Consider the following 24,851-nt stretch of genomic DNA (forward strand, 5'->3'; position numbering starts at 1 on the left):
AATCATATTGTATGTTTTCTTGTGACACATTTCCTCACACATACACTCTCAAGATTGATCCTTGTTGCATGATATCTCAGAATTTTCTTCATTTTTAAGGCATATTGATGTCATTTTATTGATACCACTTTTTGTTTAAGTATCCATTAGTTAACAAACATTAGCTGATTCTACCTTTTGACAATTACCTGAAATATTTTTCTTGGGATTTCCATTCCCCTTGGCTTTTTAACACTATGTGCTTTTCCATGTCAACAGCATCAATCTTACCAAGCTTGTATTGTTCCTACTCCCAACTTCACTCCCATCAATAAATGATGCATGTTCTTTCTGTTCTTTGAGTTTCATAGGCTCTTTTCCAATTTGTGACCAGAGCCCATGCTCATTCTTCTACCTGAAAATATTTCTTCCTCACATCATCTGACCTCCATTCTTCTTATTTCACTTTAGATGCTCTTTCTACCAGGATTAAGTTTCTACATGTCATTCTCTTTTATCCCTTTCCCCATGACATTAAAATGTATGAATATGCTTTAGGCTGCACTAACATATGTTTCTCTAATACTTTAGACAACCCTCCTTCAACCATGATACCAATGTGTAATTTTATTTTGGTACCAGGGATAGAACTCAGGACCTTGTGCTTGGAAGGCAGGTGACCTCACCACTGAGCTAAATCCCCAGCCCATCAATGTGCCTGTATATTTTCTAGCTTATTGACAGCATCTCATCTATTGTTGAGTACCTTAGGATCACAGCCATAGACTTCATAACAGATCATTTGGGATTCTGTTTCCTTACCTGATTTGGGGTAAGTAACTGCTAATACATCTTCATCTTTAAACACGATCTTGTCATGTACTTTCTGTATTGTTTCACTTTTAATATAGGCAGAAGGGAAAGGTGTCCCTTTGAACCACAGATACTCATCTGACATGATGATGAACACTCTGAGAGAGATGATAGGGCTCCAGTTGTATCTTTTGTTGGAGTTTTTGGTAGTTGCTGAAGGATCAGATTTTACTGGTTAATACAGGTCATTCTTAATTTTCATTTGTTGTCAAATTATCTTGCTGATAAAAAGAAACTGACTGATGGTCAAAATTTGCTTACTAAGCAATGTGAAATCAGTCAGAGAATATTCTTGCAATAATGTGAGTACCAGTTTGCAGTGACAACTAGAATTTCAAAAAGAAGAAAGATCACATAGAATTGTTAACAGATTTTTCAATGTTTTAAATAATGTTTATTATAAAATAGTTTCAAATATACATAAATTGCTAGTGAATATGGAAACCTCACATAGTCAATTCCTTGTGTATATTTACCTCAGTTTTCTCTAATGACCTGTTTTTGCCCCACGATTTCATCCTGGGCACCATATCATACAGGATCTCCACATCTCTTTTGGCTACTCCTGCCTGTGACAGTTTCTCAAACTTAGGTTTTTTTTATTTTGAAGATTATGGGTCAGATACTGTTTTGAATGTTTTTCTATCAGTGTTTGTTGGTTGGTTTCCTCATACCTAGAATTAGTTCATAACTATGAGGAATGTTCTGGGTAAAATAATCATGTTATGATTTGGATCTTAAATGTCCTCTAGCACATCATCAGTTTAAGTTTGCTCCACAATGAAATGATGTTCACCATTGTGGCTATTGGGAGGATACTGGATCAAGATATCTCCAAACTTATGTATGGATTAATCTATTTATGGATTTCTAACTCTATTGCCTGTTGGTAATCAGTGGAATTCTAGGATTTGGTGTCCTATAGGAAGTACAAGCTTATTGGAGGAACATCATGAATGGGTACAGTTTGATCCTGGCCACACCTTTATCCCTTTTTTGCATCTGTTACCAAGGAAGTGACCATCTTTTTGTTGTGAGGCAAGTACGTCATAATCTTCTTTTCATAGACCTGAAGAGAACCAAGCCAAGCAACCACTGACTGAAACTTCTGAAAGGTTGAGCCATACTAACCCTATGACCCTAAACTTGATCTGTCTCAGATATTTCATTGTAGTTAAGCTGGCTAAAATACTCTCACTATCATCATAACAAGAGCTTCCCCTTAACTAGTGCTGATGATGCTGATCTTGGTCTCAAAGGCAAGATTTCTATAATTCCCCAATGCAAATTTATTTTCTTACCTATTTCCTAGCTATATGAATGTATTTTACACATGAATCCTACACCAGAATATATCCATGTAAACAGATTATATCAAGTCTTGTGGAGCGGCATTCTATTAAAGAAAGGTCCTGTGTGGTTTATTTTTTTAATTAATTTTATTGGTACATTTTAGGTATAGAATATAATGACAATCATCATTGTATTTGCACCTTTATGTAATCTGTCTTGGTTCTTCCTTTTTTCCCCATTCCCGGCCCTCCTTCAACCCCTCCATCCCTCCCTATTTACAATGACTTTGTTTCCATTTTTTCATTTTCTCATATTAATCCCATTCCCTTTTTTTCCCCTTAGATTCTTTTCTTGGTACATTTTAGGTATACAATACATTTACATTTATCATTGGGTACTTATACCTTTACATGATATACCTTGGTTCTTAATTTTTCCCCCATTTTCCATTCCCTTCTTTCCTTTCCCCTACTCCTTTCACTTCCCCTTCCCCTTTCTCCCTTTTCTTCCTATTTTACATTATCTATTATACTTTTTGGTCCTTATTTACACTTTTACTTTCTCACATTAGAGAAACTTCAGTATTTACACATGTGTGTCCTATTTATTTCACTTAGGAGTATGGCCTCAATGTGTATCCATTTAGCTATAAATGTCTCTATTTCTTGTTCTTTGTGGATGAATAGTGCTCCATTTTGTAAAAGAAAAGAAAGACATTTTCTTTATCCAGTCTCCAGTTGATGGGTAATTGGGCTGCTGCCAAGTTTTAGCTGCTACAAATTGTGCTGCTATGAACAATGGGTGCACATATATCACTGTGGTATGATTCTTTTAATTCTTTTGGGAAGATACCCAGTAGGGGAATAGCTGGGTCAAATGGGACCTCTAATCCTAGTTCTTTGAGGTATCTCCATACTGATTTCCACAGTGGTTGCAGCAGTCTACACTCTCACCAGCAGTGGAGCAGTGCTCCTTTTTCCCCACAGCCCCACCAGTATTTGTTATTGGTTGATTTCATGATAGCAGCCATTCTTTCTGGTGTGAGGTGGAATCTCAACATTGTTTCTATTTGCATCTCTTGTATGACCAGTGATGTTGAACATTTTTGCATGTGTTTATTTGCTATTTCTACTTCTTTGTCTGAGAAATGTGTGTTCATTTTAGATGCCCATTTTTGGATTGGGACTTTAAATTTGGGAGGTCTAATTTTTTATTAAGTTCTTTATATATTCTAAGAAGTAGCTGAATACAAGGTCAACACACAAAAATCAATAGCTTTCCTCTACATGAACAACAAACTCACTGATAGAGAAATAGGGCAAGCAATTCCTTTCACAATAGCATCCAAAAAACTGAAATACCTAGGAATCAACCTAAGCCAAGAAATCAAAGAACTCTTCTCTGAAAACTGTAGCACTCTGAAAAGAGAGACAGAAGATGATATCAAAAAATGGGAAGACATCAGCTGCTCCTGGGTAGGAAGAATCAACATAGTGAAAATAATGATGCTTGCAAAATTGCTATGTAGATTCAATGCAATCCCAATTGAAATTCTTGCATCAAACTTCATGGACCTTGAGAAAACAATACAAAAATTCATTTGGAACAAGAAGAGACCTAGAATAGCAAAGCAATTCTAGGTAAAAGAGACATGGCAGGGGGTATTACAATGCCCAACTTGAAACTATACTAAAATGCTACTCTGATGTAAACAGCATGCTACTGGCAAAGAAACAGACCTGAGGACCAGTGGAACAGATTAGAAAATGCAGAAACAACTCCAGACACACTCAGCAACCTCATCTTTGACAAAGGAGCCAAATACCCTCACTGGAGGAAAAATACCCTCTTTAATAAATGGTGCTGGAAAAATTGGGTTTCAACTTGCCAAAGATTAAAACTAGACCTCTGTCTCTCACCATGCACTAAACTAAAATCAAAATGGATTAAAGATCTAAATTTTAAAACAGAAACCCTGAACCGGCTGGAACAGAGATTAGGTAGAATTCTTAAAGACATTGGTGTAGGAAAATGTTTTATGAAAAAATCCTCAGCTGCCCGTGAACTAGCACAAACAATCAACAAGTGGGATCTCTTCTTATTAAAAAGCTTCTGCACAAGAGAAACCACCGACAGCATGAAGAGACAACCCACAATGTGGGAAAAATTTTCACCTGCTGTTCCTCAGACAATAGTCTGCATGCTTTAAGTTGTACTTTCTCACAAAAAAACTTGTGTTGCAGTTGAGAGGCATATATTAACTAAGTAAAATGTGAATCCTAGGTGAATCTTGTGATACAGAAACCCAAATCTTCCAAGTATGTTACGGAGATAATTAGCCAACTTTGATTAGCCAACATGGATCTGATAATAGTTTTGCACCACAGTTAGATACTCTATTTTCTATAATTTTATTGTGAACACATAAGTCCTATCTTTGTTTTTACAAAAAGGGCAATGAGATCCACAATCTACTCTGAAATGGATAAGAAAAACTTTACATTATATATGAAGCAGAGAGAATGTGAATGTGTAAATATATCCTACAAAATGCATTATACTTGAATCTATGTGACCCATACACAAGCATTCTGTGTGGGTTTTATTATTTTGCAAATTTTTTGAAGTCTGAATATAATTCAAGTAAAAGTTTCAGATAACATCAATACACTATGGAAAAATACCAACATTGCTGAATGGAGGAGGAGTCACATTGGACCTACTCAGAGAAAAATCAACTGAAAACTCAGGTACTTAAAAAAAGGGAGGGACATACATCCCGATGCCAAAATCAACCTGAAATAAGAGACTAGTAGATCAAATAAAACATAGGCATGGGACTTCATAAAACAGTACATCAGCCCACAGTGTTACCCACTGTGCAGGCAGCACTAAGCAAGAATCACCATACTGAGAAGTCTCCAAGAAACTGATGGACTGAAAAAGTGTGGTTAACTCAAGCCACATGGGATAGATTTGGGAAAATCTTCTTGCCTCTTATGTCTTCCTCCACAGAGAGGATGCTGCTGCCTGGTAGCAAATTTTGCTAGCACATACAGAGGTGAGTAATGAGAAATCTGCTCTCTTCTTGAGAGATGGGCCACCCCTCCTCCTCTGTTTTCTCTGTACTGTGCCTGGCATCTAACTGGAAAACTTAGCAACAGCAATAAGGACCACAGCTTTGTGAAGGTGGGAAAAGAAGTAAGTGGTGACCAGTGGCTTGACAGAAAAATGTAGATGCATGTGTGTGGGATTTAAACAGCCTCAGAAGCTTGGCACATAACCCACTGGAGAGAAGATTGAAGGGAAAATAGCAGCCTTTTGCTCTATTCATAGCCACAATGGCATCCTCACACCCACCCCTGCCCTCTGACAGGCGGTAGGGTAGAATAGAGATATACCAATGGGGGTGAAACACAGAAGGCTGTGCAAAGACTAAGTAGAGTCAATTGCACAGGACACAAGAGGCAGCCCCAAGCTGTCCTTGTCTGAGGGCACCACAACAACCCACAGTAAGGAGGCTTAGGTGGGCCAGAGAGATACATCCAAAAACCTGCTGACTGAAGACCAGCCTCAACTCACACAAGATCAACTCCTTACCCATCATGAATCCTACTCCAGACTTGGTGGGGTTACAAAGCAGTTTTGAGATACTAAGGAGAGACAAAGAAGATCACTACATCCTTGTAAAGGAAACAATACAAGAGGATGAGAGAAAAATAATAAATATATATGCACCAAACACTAGTGCACCCAGCTAGGTAAAACAAATATTATTGGGCATGAAAAACTCAGTAAGCCCTAATACAATTGTAATGGGAGAACTTAATACCCCAATGTCAGAAATAAACAGATCAACTAGACAAAAAAAAAATCAACACAGAAATATCAGAACTGAACTAAAGCTCTGAACAAATAGACCTAGTTGATGTCTACACAGTGTTCAACCACAAAACATCAGAATACACATTATTCTTAGCTGCACATGGAACATTCTCAAAACTAGACCACATACTGGGCCACAAAACATGCTTAAGTAAATGTAAAAAAAATGAAATTATACTATATATATTATTTGATCATAATGCAATGAAATTGGAAACCAACACCAAAAGAAACTACAAAATTTCCATAAACACATGGAAATTTAGTAACACGTTCGTGAACAACCAACAGGTCACAAATGATATTAAAGAAGAAATGGAATACTATCTCTAATTAAATGATAATGCTGATACAAAGTACCACAACTTATAAGATATGATGAAAGCTGTCCTATGAAAAAATTTATACTGGTAAATTCTCACATCGGGAAAAGAGAATGAGCTCAAATACACAACCTAAGGTTGAACCTCAAACTTCTAGAAAACAAACAAGTCGAGCTTACCCCTCCTATGAGGAAGGAAATTATAAAGATCAGAGCAGAAATTAATGCAATTGAGACTAAGAAAATAATAAAAGCATCAATGAATTGAAAAGTTGGTTCTTAAAAGATTAAATAAAATTCATAAATCCTTACCCAACCTTATTCAAAAAAGGAAAGAAAAGACACAAATTCATGAAATTAGGAATGAAAAGGGTGAAATGACAAGGGATCCTGTGGCAATCCAGATGCTAATCAATACCCACTTTGAGAACCTGTACTCTAATAAGATGGAAAACACAGAATAAATGTACAGATTCCTAGATACATATGAATTGCCAAAGCTGAATCAAGAATATACAAAAATTCTAAATAATCCATTATCAGTTGATGAAATTGAAAATATAATTAAAAACTTACCAAGAAAAAAAAGTTTAGGTCCTGATGTATTCACTGCTGAATTCTACCACAAATTTAGAGAAGATCTAATGCTACTACACTTAAAACTCTTCAATAAAATTTAAAGGGAAGCAATACTCTAAAATTCATTCCTGGAAACAAGTATTACCATGATACCAAAACCAGAGAAGGACCCAATCAAAACTGAGAATGACAAGCCAATCTCCCTATTGAACACAGAAGCAGAAATCATTGATAAGATTCTAGCAAACAGAATGCAGCAAATTATCAAGAAGATTACACACCACAACCATACAAGATTCATCCCAATGATGCATGGTTGGTTCAACATTCACAAATCAATAAATGTAATACACCACATCAACAGAACTAAAGACAAAAATCATATGATCAAGTCAGTAGACACAGAAAAAGCATTGGACAAATTCCAACACCTGATGAAAGCCTGACAGAAATTTGGAATACATGATCTTTATCTCAATCTGATAAAAGCTGTCTATGACAAAACAACATCCAACATCATGTGAAATGACCCAAACTGAAACCTTTCATTCTAAAATCAGAAACAAGACATGGATGTCCACTATCACCACTCCTATTCAATACAGTTCTGGAAAAATTAGCCAGAAGAATTAGACAAAAGAAATAATTAAAGGAATAAAGACAGGAAAGGGAGAAGCTAACTTATCATTATTTTTGGATGACATGATATTCTACATAGAAGACCCCAATAACTCCATAAAAGTCTTCTAGATGGAATAACCAAATCAGTCACATAGCTGGATGCAATGTCAGCACTCAAAAATCCATAGCATTCCTGTACACAAATAACAAATTTACTGACAAATTATGAAAATAACACCTTTCACAATAGCATTTAATAATGAAATACTTAGGATTCAATCTAACAAAGGAAGTAAAAGATTTTTACATGGAAAATTACAGTACTCTGATAAAGGAGATTAAAAAGGATGTCAGATAATGGAAAGATATCCTTGTTCTTGACTAGGGAGAACCAACATAGTGAAAATGGCCATACTCCCAAGATTGGTATACAGATTTAATGCAATCTTAATCAAAATACCAATAATATAACACAGTACTACAGAAATCTTTCCTAAAATTTATTTGGGACAGAAGCAACCTAGAATAACAAAAACAATTCTGAGCAACAAAGGCAAGGCAGAGGGCATCACAATCTCTCACTTCAAATTATACTATAGAGCATGGCACTGGTTAAAAAAAAAATAGACCTTACCATCAATGGAACAAATTAGAAGATGCAGAAACAACACCAAACACACTCAGCCACCTCATCTTGAATAAAGGGCCCAAACACTTACACTGGAAGAAAAATAGCCTCTATAATAAATTGTGCTGGAAAAAACTTGCTTTCTACATACTAAAGATTAAAACTAGAACCATGTCCCTCACCATGCACTGAAATAAAATCAAATGAATCAAATATCTAAATATTAAAACAGGAACACTATATCTGCTGCAAGAGAGAATAGGTAGAATGCTTCAGGACCTATGTGTAGGAAAAGGCTTCATGCACAAAACCCTGACCACATAAAATACTACACAAAAATACTACAAAGAATCAACAACTGGGATCTCATCTGATTAAAAAGGTTTTGCACGACAAAAGAAATCACCAACAGACTGAAAAGTCTGTTGAATCAACAGCTGGAATATCATCTTATTTAAAAAGTTTACCAAAGAAATCACCAACAGAGTGGAGAGTCAACCCACAGAATAGGAAAAAATTTTGCCAGGTGTTCCTCGGACAAAGAACTAATATCTAGAATATATAAAGAAGTGAAAAAATCAGATCCTCCCAAGTTTAAATACTGAATTCAAACATGGACATCTGAAATGGATAGACACTTCTCAGATGAAGAAATACAAATGGCAGTCTATGGTCATACCACCGTGAACATGCCTGATGTCCTCTGGTCTCACAAGCTAAGCAGGGTCGGACCTGGTTAGTACTTGGATGGGAGAAACACAAATGGCAAACAAATGAAAAATGTTTGAAAAACATATGAAAAAACTGTTCAACATCACTGGTCATTTCAGTGATACAAATTAATATAATGCTGAGATTCCATGTCATTCCAGAAAGAATGGCTATTATCAAGAAAACAACCAATAACAAATGCTAGCAGGGATATGGGTAGAAAGGAACCATTGCCCACTCTTGGTGGGAGTCTGGACTGGTGAAATCACTGAGCAATCAGTGTGGAGATTACTCAGAAAACTTATGACTAGAGGTTCCATTTGACCGAGCTAATCTTCTTCTTGGAATCTTCCCAAAAGAATTAGAAGCAGCCATGCCCAGACTCTATCAGTACATGTGCAAAAATCCCAGCGAGAAACCCACGTATACCAGAGCTGCATGGGAGTGTGCAGATCCCAGCCAGGGCCCCAACCTGAAAAGAGCTGCACAGGCGCACAAGCAACAACCAGATGCCCTCCCAGTTTCCATCAGTAAGTGTGTGCAGATCCCAGTGAGAGGCCCACCTGGACCAGAGTTGAGCAGGTTTGCACAGGTACCAGCTAGGGCCCCACCCAGAACCCAGCAGCTTGGGCCCAAAGGCCTCAGCCAGAGGCATAACCAGATATCATCCCAAGTGTGCACAGGCCTCAGCCAGAACCCTGACTGAACAATATGACAGTGCAGGCATCCAGAAGCCACCATTATGAACCCAGGAATTGCTGCACTGGTGAGCAGCAGAGAAAGGACCTCTCAGTGGTTTGCTGAAAATTGAAGACCAATGGGTGAGCAAAAAGTCACCTGTCAAAATGAGAAGACGTGTAAACAAGTCTCAAAACCAGACTTCCAAATCACCAAAAGCAACCCCAAAGGGAAATGAGATGGAACACTCTGATACTCAACCACCTGGACTCCCTGAACTGGCAATAAAAGAGGATCTAGAAAAAATGAATTCAGAAATAATTTCTCAGATAACAGCAGAGATTGTGTTCCTAGTGCAAGACATGATTAATAAATCTACAGAGGAGCTGAGAAACATGATGGAATCCCAACATAGGAAACAAATGGAATTCATAAAACAGATACAAACAGATTTCCAGGAGATTAAAAACTCCATTGAAAGTTTACACAGCAGAATGAGCCAATGCGAAGATGGAATTTCAGATATAGAAGGTAGGATTGAAATTAGTGACCAGGAAAAGAAAAATTTCTTAACAACAGCAAGGGACCACCAGAAGTCAATCCATCAGCTACTAGATGACACAAGAAGAATAACATAAGACTGACTGGAGTGTGGAGAGCAAAAGGTTGAAATAACCTTGAGAGACCTCTAAGTCTCTTGAGAACATAATGATTCCTGGATATGCAGCTGGCACAAAAACAAGGATGGTTACTTGTAACGAGAGTGGTTAAATAGAAAGAGTTCGAATGTCTGTAATGCAAGGGAACGTTATTCCCGGAGTTGTAAAGATACATTTGACCTTTTCCCTGGAAAATAATTAGTCGCCCGAATTATGTGCAGAGGAGGGGTTGGGGGTTGTGGAAAAGGTATATAAAGGGCAATAAAGAGGGAAGAGGGGTCCCCCCTCTGCCTCTCTCTCCTTTTTCTTTTCCTCAGAGGTTGTGTTTTTCTTTCATCCTCTCCCCTCCTCTCAGGTACTGTTCGACTAGTGACAGCTGGCACCGTCACAAGTGGCGCCCGAACAGGGACCTGAGCACGGAGGCCAAGGTGAAGGACCCCGCCGGATTGTGAGCTTGGATAAGTAAGTAGGGGGTGGTGATATAAGATATAAGGACTACTAGTAGTCAGATGCTATAAGATATAGGGACTACTAGTAGTTGGATGCTGTTTGCTCAGATATTAAAAAGGATGCTTCGGTCCCATGGAGCTAAGGTAGGGCAACAGCAGTTATGTCATTTTTTAGAATTTGTGGAGAGAGTCTGCCCATGGTTTCCCGAGGAGGGATCAATTAATTTGGAACTTTGGCTAAAAGTCGGAAAACAATTACAAGATTATTATGATCAGGAAGGGCCTTCCAAATTCCCTGTTGATGTGTTTAGCCTTTGGGGTCTTATCAAGGAGAGCTTAGATCCTCGTCAAGGGACTTTAGTGGGTAACTCACAAACAGACGCGGTTGCCTCTAGTCCGGAGGCCATTCCAAATATAGATAAAGAAATTGAGTGCCCTTCTTCAGCGCCCCCTCTTGTGGAAGGTTTAGATGAACCCCTCGACCCCTCTGGTGCCGCAGATTTAGAGGAGGAGGCAACTAAATATAACTATGAGGAATGGCCTCCCTTCTCTCTAATAGCTCTTCCTGAAAAAATGAAAATAAAAGATAAAAAAGATAAATCTGAAAATACCCATCCCTCAAATCCCTTAGATATGTTATGGTTTAATTGGAAATGGAAACAAAAGGAACAAGCGCTGTTGAAAAAACGGTCACTTCAGCCCAGCGTCCCGGCAGGGCTTGACCCTTTTCCTGAGGTTGCCCGCCCCGATCCTCAGCTGGATTCCCCTCCTGTCCCACGACTCTCATCCCCAGAGCCCCGCCCTCCCTCGGCCCTGCAGGCTACTTTACAGGCGGCCGCCGAGAGGGAGAGGGGGGGATCTGGCTGGGTTCCAAATAGTCTGTCCTGTTTGAATTCGCTACTTCCTTGTCAAGGACTTGGAGTTCTTTTTATATTTACAGGTATAAAAGCGCTTTCATTCCTTCTGATTTTAATTTCAAGAGAGCTCTGTTAATTGACTATTCCAAAGTTTTTGACCAGTCATACAATTATAAATCTAATAATCATAAAAAGGATATTACGATTCAATTTGGCTAAATATATTTGAGTGCACTCTTAATTTTATAAATTGTCTTATATGTTTGTCTGTTGTCTGTTGTTTGTCTGTTTGTACAGTTGAGCTCAATTTTTTTTTCTCTCTCTCTTTTCCTTTTCACCTTTTAAAAAACATTTTTTTAAAAAGATATTCACCTATTGTTAAATTGGCTTACAGATAAATGCTATTAAATTAAAGGCATGCCCTCCTTCCCAGGTTGCTAACTGATCAAAGTGCCACCGAGATTTATTTTATAAAAGTAATGTGTATTGTCACCTACATGCAATAATCAAATTGCAATAAACAGTTGTAAAATAAGAAGATATATATATATATATTCTTATTCTTTGTCAAAGTAAATAGAGACTGTGGGTATTCCCTTTGGTGAATAAAAAAGTGGCCACCCAGAAAATAATTATTCTGGTCTTAACTCACTAAAGGGACCCCCTAGTAATTTTTATAGTCTTATGGGAGACACACCACAACAAATATTGTCTCAATATGTTGTTATAAATTGATTACATTGGTTATTGTTTTGTTGAAGTTTAAATTCTAAATATGTTATAAATTGATTACATTGTTTATCATTGATGTTTAAGCGCTAAATATGTTATTGTAAAATGTTTACATTGGTTAAGTTCTAAATATGTTATTGTAATATGTCCACATTGGTCATCTTCAAAAGCTTAATTTCTGTGTCATAAAAAAGAGAGTATTATTAGAAAGATGGTTTTGGTACCAAACTACAGTGAAAAACATAAGGTTTTATGTAACTGTGATATTTATTACTGCTCCTTTTCTGGTGTTCAAAATGCATTCATGCCCTCTAATTATGTGGGTCTTCCAACATATTGTTTATGGTAATAACCTTTTGATTCAGGTATATGCCCTTCTCTTATGCTCCAGCCACCTATGAAAATAGGCACACTTGTATGCTGATACATAAAACTGGTATACCCTATAATCCCCAGGGACAGGGGATTGTTGAACGAGCTCATAATACCCTTAAACATCAACTTCAAAAAATAAAAAAGGGGGAGTTATACCCCCTGTCTCCTCAGATACCCTTTTCATTTTGAATTTTCCAATGTATGAATAAGACACCCACCAATAACAGGATCGTACCATGGGCCAGATGTAGAGTGGACCGGCCGGCCATCTATAACTTCACTGATCAACAAAAAGTGCTACAGGATTGGAATGCCCAATTGGACAAGGTGGGGCGAACACAGAACAGCAGTTGACTGTGGGACTTTGGCGAGTGCCTTCCGGCCCTTTTCAGCCCATGATATGGAAACTTATGGTTGCTATGGGAGGAATAAAAAGGATTGGTGTGGGACCAGATTCCGGGTTGGAGGGAAACATTACAGCTTGTGTGCCCCGACCCTATTTACTATTATTGGAAGGTTTTAAGATTGAATATGAAAATGGAACTCATTGATTTAATGTAAAATGTGATAATTGTACATTGTCAAATTGTGTAAAATTTGGGTACCAAAATGTTTTAATAATTCATCAGCCCTCTTTTGTAATGTTACCGGTTAATCTTGCAGAACCATGGTATGCAGAGAAAGGACTTCAAATATTGGAGAGTCTAAATGGTTTGTTAAAAAGAGAAAAAAGGGTGGCCTGCATGATTGTAGCCCAAATTGTTACCTTTATAGCACTTTTGATTAGCTTATCTACCGCCGCAGTTGCTTTATCTCAGTCTGTACAAACCGCAACTTTCATAGATAATCTTTCAATGAATGTGTCTCAAGCCTTAGAGTTACAGGAAGACATTGATGTAAAAATGGAAGAAAAGTTAAATGCTCTTTTTGACATGGTAATATATTTGGGACGCTCCCTTGAAGCTCTCAAACATAGAAACTGTTTACAGTGCCAGGCAGAATATCGTTGGATTTGTGTCACTTCACTAGCTTATAATGTGACAGATTATAATTGGCAAATGATTCAGGACCATCTAAAAGGGTCATGGTCACATGGCAATGAAACCTCCAACCTAGTAAAGCTCCATCAGCAAATATTGAGTATTCAACAAACAAGAAAAACAAGTCTGTCACCTGCACAGCTGACACAGTCCCTTTATGACTACTTGAAAACCTTGGTGCCTTCCTCACTTTTTGCTAAACAAATAGTGATAGGCCTTGGGCTGTTGGCAGGTGGATTGTTACTTATGTTTCTTCTTTTCATTTGGCCAGTGTGTTCGATCCATGTTCTCAATGATGGCTGTCCAATTGCATTATCAGAAATTGATCACCCCTAAGCAAGAGGCCGGTTAGTCAATGACGGGTTTGAGACCAGGAGAATCTCTTACCAACCTAAGACAGGGAAGGTTCTCTTCCCAATGACGGGTAAGGTAGGATTCTGTCCTAGGATCTCACCTAAGACAGGCATGGTCATCCAATAAATAAAAAAGGGGGAGTTGTGGAGAGCGAAAGGTTGAAATAACCTTGAGAGACCTCTGAGTCTCTTGAGAACATAATGAATCCTGGATATGCAGCTGGCACAAAAACAAGGATGGTTACTTGTAACGAGAGTGGTTAAATAGAAAGAGTTCGAATGTCTGCAGTGCAAGGGAATGTTATTCCCGGAGTTGTAAAGATACATTTGACCTTTTCCCTGGAAAATAATTAGTCGCCGAATTATGTGTAGAGGAGGGGTTGGGGGTTGTGGAAAAGGTATATAAAGGGCAATAAAGTGGGCAGAGGGGTCCCCCCTCTGCCTCTCTCTCCTTTTTCTTTTCCTCAGAGGTTGTGTTTTTCTTTCATCCTCTCCCCTCCTCTCAGGTACTGTTTGACTAGTGACGGCTGGCACCGTCACTGGAGTCAATGAAGAAACAGGAGAGAGTGCAAATGACATGAAAAAAACCTGTTCACAGAAGTAATGGCAGAAAACTACCCAAATAGGGGAAAAGAACTTGACATAGAGATAAGTGAGGCATATAGGACTCCCAACTAGCCATGATAAAAATAATCTACACCTAGGCATATAATAGTTAAGATTCCAAAAACCCAACAGAAGGATAAAATTCTATAAACAGAGAAAAGAAACAAATCATATACAAAGGAAAGCCCAACAGAATCACAGCAGACTTCACAATGCAAACCTTCAAGGCAAGAATAGCCTGGAGTGACTTATTAGGAAAACAACCTCCAACCCCGATAGATGTACCCTGAAAAACTATCTTTCAAAATTGATGGAGAAATAAGATACTTTCATGACAAAGAGCACCCAAGGAATTTCATGAATACAAAACTGACACTCCAAAAATGTTTAAACAACATCCTAGGAAAAGACAATGAGGATCACAACCCCAGGAAGCTCAGAAGAATGAATCCATCAGGCACAACAAAAAATTTTTTCAAAGGAGGAGAAGGCAATAAAAAAATGTCATGGTAAGGATAAGTCAATACATAGCAGTTATAACCATCAATGTTAATGGTCTCAATTCACCAATCAAAACAAATAGACTGCCATAATGGGCCAAGAAGCAAGATCCAACAATATGCTGTATACAAGAAACACATTTAATTAAAAAATAATCTGGTAGAGATTTTTATTTTTAAAAACCCACAGTTTTTAACCTGTCTCCAGTTGATGGGCAATTTGGCTGTTTCCAAGTTTTAGCTATTATAAACTACCACTATGAACATGAGTGCACATATATCACTGTGGTATGATTCTTTTAATTATTTTGGGAAGATACCCAGCAGGGGAATAGTTGGGTCAAATGGGACCTCTAATCCTAGTTCTTTAAGGTATTTCCATACTGATTTCCACAGTGGTTGCACCAGTTTACACTCCCACCAGCAGTGGAGAATTCCATTTTCCCCACAGCCTCACCAGCATTTGTTATTGGTTGATTTCATGACAGTTGCCATTCTTTCTGGGGTGGAATGAAATCTCAGCATCATTTTCATTGTCCCTCTCCAATGACCAGTGATGGTGAACACTTTTTTCATATGTTTATTTGCTATTTCTACCTCTTTGAGAAATATCTGTTAACTTCACATGCTCATTTTTAGATTGGATCTTTACATTAGGGAAGTCTGATTTTTTAAAGTTCTTTATATATTCTAAATAGCAGATCTTTGACTGAGGAACAGCAAGTGAAAATTTTTCCCACATCGTGGGTGGACTTGTTACACTGTTGGTGGTTTCTCTTGTGGTGCAGGAGCTTTTTAATAAGAGATCCCACAGGTTGATTGTTTGTGCTATTTCACCGGCAACTGAGGTTTTGTTCATGAAAACTTTTCCTAAGCCAATGTCTTCAAAAGTTCTACATAACCTCTCTTCCAGTTGGTTCAAGTCTTTCTGTTTTAATATTTAGATATTTAATTCATTTTGATTTTAGTTTAGTGCATGCTGACAGATATACATTTAGTTTTAATCTTTTGCAAGTTGAAACCTAATTTTTCCACCACCATTTATTAAACAGGCTATCTTTCCTCCAGTGAGGGTGTTTGGCTCCTTTATCAAAGAAGAGGTGGCTGAGTTGTTTCTGCATCTTCTAATTGGTTCCACTGATCCTTGGCTCTGTTTCTTTGACAGTATCATGCTGTTTTATCACATAAGCTTTGTAGTATAGTTTCAAATTGGGGATTGTGATAACCCCTACCTTGTCTTTATTGCCTAGAATTATTTTTGCTATTCTAGGTCTCTTCTTCTTTCAAATGAATTTTTGGATTGTTTTCTCAAGGTCTGTGAAGTATGCTTCTGGATTTTCAATTGGCATTTCAATGAATCTATATAGCAGTTTTGGAACTATGGCCATTTTTACTATATTGGTTCTTCCTACCCAGGAGCAAGAAACGTCTTTCCATTTTCAGTTAACCTCTTTGATCTCTTTCTTCAGAGTGCTATTGTTTTCATAGTAGAGGTCTTTGATTTTTTTTACATTAGGTTAAACCTAGATATTTCAATTTTTCGGGATGCTACTGTGAAGGGAGTTGTTTCTCCAGTTCCTGTTTCAGTGTGTTTGTTGTTCATGTACAGAAAACCTATTGATTTTTGTGTGTTGACCTTGTATCCAGCTACTTTACTGAATTTGGTTATGAGTCTGGAAGACTTTTGGTGGAGTTCTTGGGGTCTGCTAGATAGAGTATCATCTCATCTTCAAATAATGACAATTTAACTTCATTTCCTATTTTTTTTTCATTTCTTTCTCTTGTCTAATTGTTGTGTCTAATGTTTCCAAAACTATTGAACAGGAGTGGTGATAGTGGATATCCTTCTTTTGTTCCTGATTTTAGTGTGAAGGATTTCAGTTTTTGACCATTTAGTATGATATGTGCTGTTGATTTTTTCATAGATAGCTTTTATCAGATTGAGGAAGAGACTGTCTATTCCAATTTTTATAGGGTTTTTATCATGAATGGGTGTCAGAATTTGTCGAATGTGTTTTTTGGATCTATTGAGATCATCATAAGGTTTTGTTCTTGGCTTTATTAATATAGTGTATTACATTTATTGATTTGCATATGTCAAACCATCCCTGAATCCCTGGGATGAATCCCACTTGGTCATGGTGTATGATCTTCTTGATGATCTTCTGCATTCTGTTGCCAGTATCTTATTGAGGATTTTTGCATCTATGTTCATTAGTGAGATTGGCCTATTGTTTTCTTTTTCAGTTGGGCCTTTCTCTGTTTTGGGGATCAAGGTGATGCTTGCTTCCAGGAATGAAGTTGGGAGTATTGCTTCCCTTTCATTTTCATTGAAGAGTTTAAATAGTAGTGGCAATAGTTCTTCTCTAAACATCTTGTCAAACTTAGCAGTGAAGCCATCAGAACCCAGGTTTTTCTTATTTGGTAAGAATTTGATAATACTTTCAATTTCATTGATTGATATTGGGTTGTTTAGAATTTTTAGATCTTCTTCATTCAACTTTGGTAATTCATGTGTACCTAGGAATTTGACCATTTCTTTGTTTTCCATTTTATTGGTGTATAGATTCTCGATCCTCTGGATTTCTGCTAGGTCCATTGTAATTTCACCCCCTTCATTCCTAATTGCATTGATTTGGTCCCTTTCTTTCCTTTTTTTATAAGATTGGCTAAGGTTTTGTCAATTTTGTTTATTCTTTGAAGAACCATCTCTGTGGCTCATTGATTTTTTTTGTATCATTTTCTGTTATGTGAGAAATTATTTCTGACTTCATTTTTTTTCAGATCCTATTTCATTGCCAATTTAGGGAGTGCAGGTGGTTGAATTTCAGATTGTTACATTTCCTTAGTCCTGCGGTTCCCTTTGGTGATCTGGAATTCTGGTTTTGAGTCTTGTTTAAGTGCCTTCCCATTTCTATTTTTGTTGATGCTGTTGTTGTTGTTCCATTAAGTTTATTGGTACATTTTAGGTACAAAATACAGTTACATTCATCATTGGGATCTTGTACCTTTACATAATGTATCTTGGTTCTTATTTTTCCCCCTTTCCCTGCCCTCCCTTCACCCCCTCCACCTTTCCCTATTTGCAAAGATTTTGTTTCCATTTTTTCCTTTTCTCATGTTTTTCCTTTTCCCTTCTTTCCTTTCCCCTACCCCTCCCACTTCCCCTACTTCTTTAGACCTTTTCTTCCTATTACACAATATCAATTATACATTTTTGAAATTACCATATCAAGATTTAGACTACATTACCACAGATTTTACAGAATTTAAAAGGATATAGAAAGCATATTACAAAAATCATTTTGAAATAGATTTGACAACTTTTAAGAAGTACTTTGGAAGACAAATTAATGAAACTGACTCTAGAGGAAATATAAAATTTGAACAGCACCTATTAAAGAAAGTATATTCCTAGTTTGAAAACCTACCTATATGCCAACAACAGGCTCATATACATTTTAACTGATGAATTATATCAAACATTTAAGGCAGAAGAAAGAAGGAACACTTCTCCCCTCATTTTAGGAAATCAACATTGTGCTAATACTAAAACTGGATAAAGATAATAGAAGAAAAAAGTATGAACATAGATAAAAATTTGTTTAACAAAACAAACTATTAGAAGTCAGACCTGGCAGTGTGTAGAAAGTGGTTTTATCATAGGGATGACAGTGTTGGTTCAGCATTGAAAGATCCACCCCCATAAGTCAACATTTTAACAGAGGAAAGGAAAAAGCCATATGATCTTGTCAGTAGTTGGAGAAAAAGTATTGGACTAAATTCTACAGCTGTTCATGGTAAAAACTATCAGGAGACTAGAAGTAGCACAGAACCTTCTTAACAGATAAGTCATGTACTCCATGCTTCCAGCAAAAACACCTTATATGAATGGAAAAGATACAATGCTTTCCCCTAAGGTGGAGAACAAGGGAAGATAGGCCTACTCTTCATCCATCCATTAAACTTTGGAACATAGGCCCAAACCACAATAGTCTGGCAATAAAAAGAAATAATTAGCATACGATTGGCAAGGTAGAAGCAAAATCTTTATATGCAGATGAAATGATCATCTACAGAGAAAATACTAAGAAAACTCTAGGAACCCCTAGAATTTGTATTTTAATAGGATTATAAAACACAAGGTATATATAAAAATTCAGGTTTATGTACACTTGCTAAAAATGAAGAATTGGAAATTTAAAAGTTATATAGGAGTACAAAGGACCTAGAAAAGTAAATAGAAAAAAAATGTTGGAAGACATTTATTACCTAATTTTAAGACTTCCTGTAAAGCTGCTGTAATCAAGGCAGTGTTGGCATAAGGAAAGACATATAGATCAATGGAATAAAACAGAGACTCTAGAAATAGAACCACACATACATGGACCACTGTGTTTTGAAAGATTATTTAACATTAACATTTTATAGAACAGAAACTCAGTTCAAGAACAGAGGAAAAGATAGTGTTTTCAGCAAATGGTACTAGAACACTTGGTATCTGTAAGTAAAAAAATTAACCTCAACCCTTTATTTCCATACATAAAAATAACTTGAAAGGATCTATGAAGCTAAATATGAAGGACTAAAAGTATAAAACTTTAAGAAGAAATTATAAGGGAAAATGTTCATGAATTTAGGGTAAGCAAGAATTTCCTAGGATACACAAAACATGATGTATAAAAGCAAGAAACTTATAAATGAGATTCCATCAAACTTTAGAACTTTAAATAACATTGTTAGGAAAATGAAAAGCAGTCCTTAAGCAGACCATATTTATAATACATATAACCAAGACCAGAATATATACAGAACTCTTACAGCTCATTAATAGACAGCCTAATTAAAAAGTAAACATAAGGTGATAAATAGCCAGTACAGATACATATTGACTTACCATTGTCATGACTTTTTCTTTTTGTTGGATTGTCTCACTTTGCATTTAATTTCTTGTCGTGCCTGATGGATTCATTCTTCTGGGCTTCCTGGGGTTGTGATCCTTGTTGTCTTTTCCTAGGATTTATTTTAAAATTTTTTGGAGTGCTGGTTTGGTATTCATGAAGTTCCTAAGGTGCTCTTTGTCATGAAAGTACCTTATTTCTCCATCAATTTTGAAAGATATTTTGCAGGGTATGTCAATCTGGGTTAGAGGCTGTTTTCCTTTAGGGCTTGAAATACGTCACTCCAAGCTCTTCTTGCCTTCTGGGTTTGAGAAGTCTGCTGTGATTCTGATGGGCTTTTCTTTGTAGGTGATTTGTTTCTTTTCTCACACTGCTTGTAGAATTTTGTTCTTCTGTTGGGTTTCTGGAATCCTATTATATGCCTATGTGTAGTTATTTTTAATCATGGCTAGTTGGAGTCCTATATACCTCACTTATCTGTATGTCAAGTTCTTTTCCCGTATTTGGGAAGTTTTCTGCCATCACTTCTGTGAATAGTTTTTTATGTCATCTGCACTCTCTTCTGTTTCTTCATTGTCTCCAATTAGTCTGATGTTATTCTTCTTTGCATTGTCTAGCAGCTGCTGGATTGATTTCTGGTGGTCCCCTAAAATTTTAAAGAAATTTTTGTTTTCCTGGTCACTAATTCCAATCCTACCTTCTATATCTGAAATTCTATCTTCCCATTGGCTATTTCTGCTTTGTAAACTTTCAATGGAGTTTTTAATCTCCTGGAAATCTGTTTGTATCTGTTTTATGGATTTCATTTGTTTCCTATGTTGGGATTCCATCATGTTCCTGAGCGTCTCTCTAGATTTATTAATCATGTCTTGCACTAGGAGCACAATCTCTGCTGTTATCTGAGAAATTATTTCTGATTTCATTTTTTCTAGATCCTTTTTTATTGCCAGTTCAGGGAGTCCAGGTGGTTGAGTATCAGAGTGTTCCATCTCATTTCCCTTTGGGGTTGCTTTTGGTGATCTGGAAGTCTGATTTTGGGACTTGTTTACATGTCTTCTCATTTTGACAGGGCGGGGCGGGGGTTGGGCTGCTGGCGCCCACAAGACTCACCTCCTGTATGCTGGGGGAAGAGGTCTGTTATGGTTGTTGATGATGATACTTTTGCTTTAATTCCTGGGTTTCTGCTTTCAAATGCTTGTTGTGAGTATCTTTATTGCTAGTATTTAGAACACTTATGGAATGATTACCTCTTAGATTATCTTCCAGGTTTAGTTGATCTCTTGGTTTTGAGTTTGTAATGGCCCTTAGTTAATCTCAGTCTTGGTATACAATGAAGGGCAACTGACTAGGACAATCATGTCATAATACAATCAGCATCAACAGTAGCATCAAACATGGCCACCTCCTACAGTTTGCTGTGCCTTTATTGAGATGACTCTGCTCTCCCAGTGGTCTTCAATTCTCAATAAGTTTCCAAGAGGCCTTCTCTCTTCTTCTCACCACTGCACCAATTCCTGGGCTCAGAATGATGGCTTTCTGGATCCCCACACTGTGCTGCTGTCCTGGTGGACCTGTGGCTGGGGGCAGCACACCCTTACTGATGCTATTTAGGCAGGGCTCTGGCATCTTTTTTTAATTTATTAAGTTGATTGGTACATTTTGGGTATACAATATGATGACATTCATCATTGGGAATTTGTACCTTTACATGATATATCTTGGCTCTCATTTTTTTCCTTATTCCATGCCCCCCCTTCAACCCCTCCACATCTCCCTATTTACGAAGACTTTCCCTATTTACAAAGACTTCCATTTTCCTTTTCTCATACTTTTTTCTTTTCCTTCTTTCCTTTCCCTTACCTCTCCCACTTCCCCTTCCTCTTCCCTTGAAAGTGTAAATGAGGATTAAAATGAAGTCTTTTTTAAAGTACAATTTTTAGTTATGATTTCCTTGTTTCCTTTTTATCTATATTTCATTTGTTCTATGCTAACTCAGGACCACATCTGAGCAATGATATTTGTGCCTGAGTGAGTAAAAAGAGGCTAATACCCATGTTTTATAAATGCTATCATATTCAATGCAGTATATCTTTCATTTTATAGTTAGAAAAATTGGGCTTCAGGGTGATGACGTGTCATACTAAGTCACGTGGATACTGTACATCAGACTTCAGATTGGAATTTGAGTATTGTCTGAGAGTACATGCTTGTAGTGGATTGTATTGTGGTCTGAAAAAGTTATATCCATATTCTGGCCTGGAACCTACAATTCTGACTTTACTTGGAAAAAGACTTTGCAGAGGTAAACAACTGAAAAATCCTTTATGAGATTATCACATATTCCATCTTGGCCTCTAAATCTAATGACAAGTGTTCATAAAAGAAACAAAAATTAAGACAGAGAAGGAAGTCCATGTAAAATTGGAGGCAGAGCTTAGAGGGACAGTTTCACAAATCAAGGAACTCCAGCAAGCACCAGGGTCTATCAGTGACAAAGATGGATCCTAAACTATATACTCCAGAGGAAATATGGTCCTTATGACACCTTCATTTTCTTCTCTTATACAGACCTATAAGAGAACAGATTTCTTTTGTTTTAAGCCACTATATTCTTGACCATTTTATGGCTACCTGTTGTATATGGTCATTTTTTATTCCAAGTTACACAGCTTCCTCTAGAGCTTCAACTAAGTCTCTTTCCTATTTGCTGTCACCAATTGTTTTGTACAAAGTCAACATTTTCCAGTGTTACTGAATCTCACATGCCCCTAGGGGATCCCTTGGTTCTAGGTTGCTTAACATGTCACAAAGAGAGGACTGATTTTAAAAAACAACAGTAACAAAGTGAGTTCTCAACAAAAACTCAGAATGTCTCTCCTGCGCTATATTTTCTTGTAAATCTTATATGTGAAAACTGCAGTCTTTTATATAATTTTTCACACTCTCAACATTGCCTTGGAATTTTCAGGATTTGTACATAGTCCAACTGGCAAGGCAGAGGTGAAGGCAAAATTTAACCATTGGGTAAGAAAAAGGACCATGGGTCCTAAGTAAATGGTCAATTTTTGCCTCAAGCACCCAGTTATGCTCCATTTAATTTCACTGGCAGAGGCCCTTTCATCTCAGTTTTGGAAATAATATTCAGGCTCTTGAAGAGTAAAACAAGGTGCCAAGCTCTAGTACTCATGTCTCTAGCCTTAAGGACTTTCATGAAACAACTACCAATGTTCAATATTACACAAAATTTTGAGATCCTAAAGGATATTTTTTATCTTATCAAATTCACAGTGATCACTCCCTGAAGCATGCTACAGCCACCATGAGGATGTTTCAGGCATAAGGACCTCTGCTCTTTTAAAAGGATTTACCCATCATAATTTGCTTACTGACACAACCACAGAATGTGGCCTTCACTGATATCTGCACCCTTTCCATGTCTCTTGCAGGCAAGATCCAGACAAACCTTGTTCTTTTGTGCTAGTATTAAACATTGTGTTCATTTAGCCACTCAGCCTAGTTCAACCCCCTTATCACTAATACTTTTGGTTGTATAGTTTTGACATCTGTGTTTTTTCATTTTTCTTATTCCTCCTTCTCTTATTTTTCTTGTTTTATGTTATTCTGAGACATATTTCTTACTTTTTTGCCCACTTTAAATGCTGTACAAAAATTGTGAGCTCATTTAATGTTTAATTAGTCCATCAGTTTAATCCATAATTCTAAGTTAAAGTTTTATTCTTTTAAGATTTCACATTTTGTTCACATTTTTCCTTTCTTGAATAAAATGGCAGAGAACCAGGAGTTCTGACATGCAAGGACAGGAGACAGATGTCTCTTTTCCATAAGAGAGACAAGAATTCAATGGTCCTCTCACATTTTCTTCTATTTGGGCCCTCATGTAACTTGGTGAGCCCCGCCACACTGAGGGGAGCTTTTCCAAATGACAAACTCTTGAAGGCACACTCTAAAACACATAGAAATATTGATCACCACCAACCTGTGTATCCACAATCTAGTCCACAGGGACATCAATAATTCCAAAAGTTCATATCCTTGATTTCTTTATCATATTTTATTTCCAAATCCACATAAAGTGTCCCAAACATATTCTGCAATTGTTAAGGATAATTTTTTTTATCATGTTGGAAGTGCCTCTGTTTACAAATGCTGGAATATGCAACAAAGCCATATATCTTGTTTACAGTTTATTTCCACATAGTTACAAAATGAGCAGTGACATATTAACAGACTACAGAAAAAAAGTCCAGAATCTGTCTTCACATCTACTTGAACATGTGAATATGAATTCTGGCTCATGTTCCAGGTCAATGGTCTCTGGATTTTTCAATAACTTTTGAAGTAGAATATTCATGTACTCTCTGTCTCAGTAATGCTTAATTTAATGATCACATTCACCAAAGACATTCAATAGTATGTCCATAGCAATTCTACTCAAAGAGTCCTAGATAAAGACCAATCTAAGGTCCATGGAAAGTGTCATGAATGAATGATTTTAATGCATTTATCTGTTGAAGATTATACATCCATGAAAAGGCAGGGTCTATTGACACACAAGACAATATTGATTAATCTCAAAATACATTGTTGAGTATAAAAGCTTAACACAAGTATATACAGACATTTCTTGTTTAATGACTAAGTTTAGGTCCTGTTACAGATGAATTGGTCACTAAATCAGAAACTGTATATTGTATATACATTACAATGTTCAGAACAAAGAAATTGTCAAAGGAAACTCCAACGTGATGACTGCTTTTACTTGCATAACTCTTATATGTGGTACTGTAAT

The 24,851-nt window shown here is 36.9% G+C and overlaps 1 protein-coding gene across 5 annotated transcripts in view; it reads right to left on the reverse strand.

Annotated features, from left to right (window-relative positions):
* LOC101704327 (sulfotransferase 2A1) overlaps window positions 1-24,851 on the reverse strand; it is a 65,841-nt gene that overhangs the window by 19,635 nt on the left and 21,355 nt on the right. For all 5 annotated transcript variants that reach the window (XM_013066168.3, XM_087200804.1, XM_087200805.1 and 2 more), the window contains one exon: window positions 802-1,005. In XM_013066168.3, coding sequence (XP_012921622.2) covers window positions 802-1,005 — 204 coding nt within the window. The remainder of the gene's footprint in view (window positions 1-801; window positions 1,006-24,851) is intronic.

The sequence above is a fragment of the Heterocephalus glaber genome, unplaced genomic scaffold (genome assembly GCF_053883595.1).
Source record: "Heterocephalus glaber isolate CG9 unplaced genomic scaffold, H.glaber_assembly_v1.0 deba00001744, whole genome shotgun sequence".
Lineage (NCBI taxonomy): Eukaryota > Metazoa > Chordata > Mammalia > Rodentia > Bathyergidae > Heterocephalus > Heterocephalus glaber.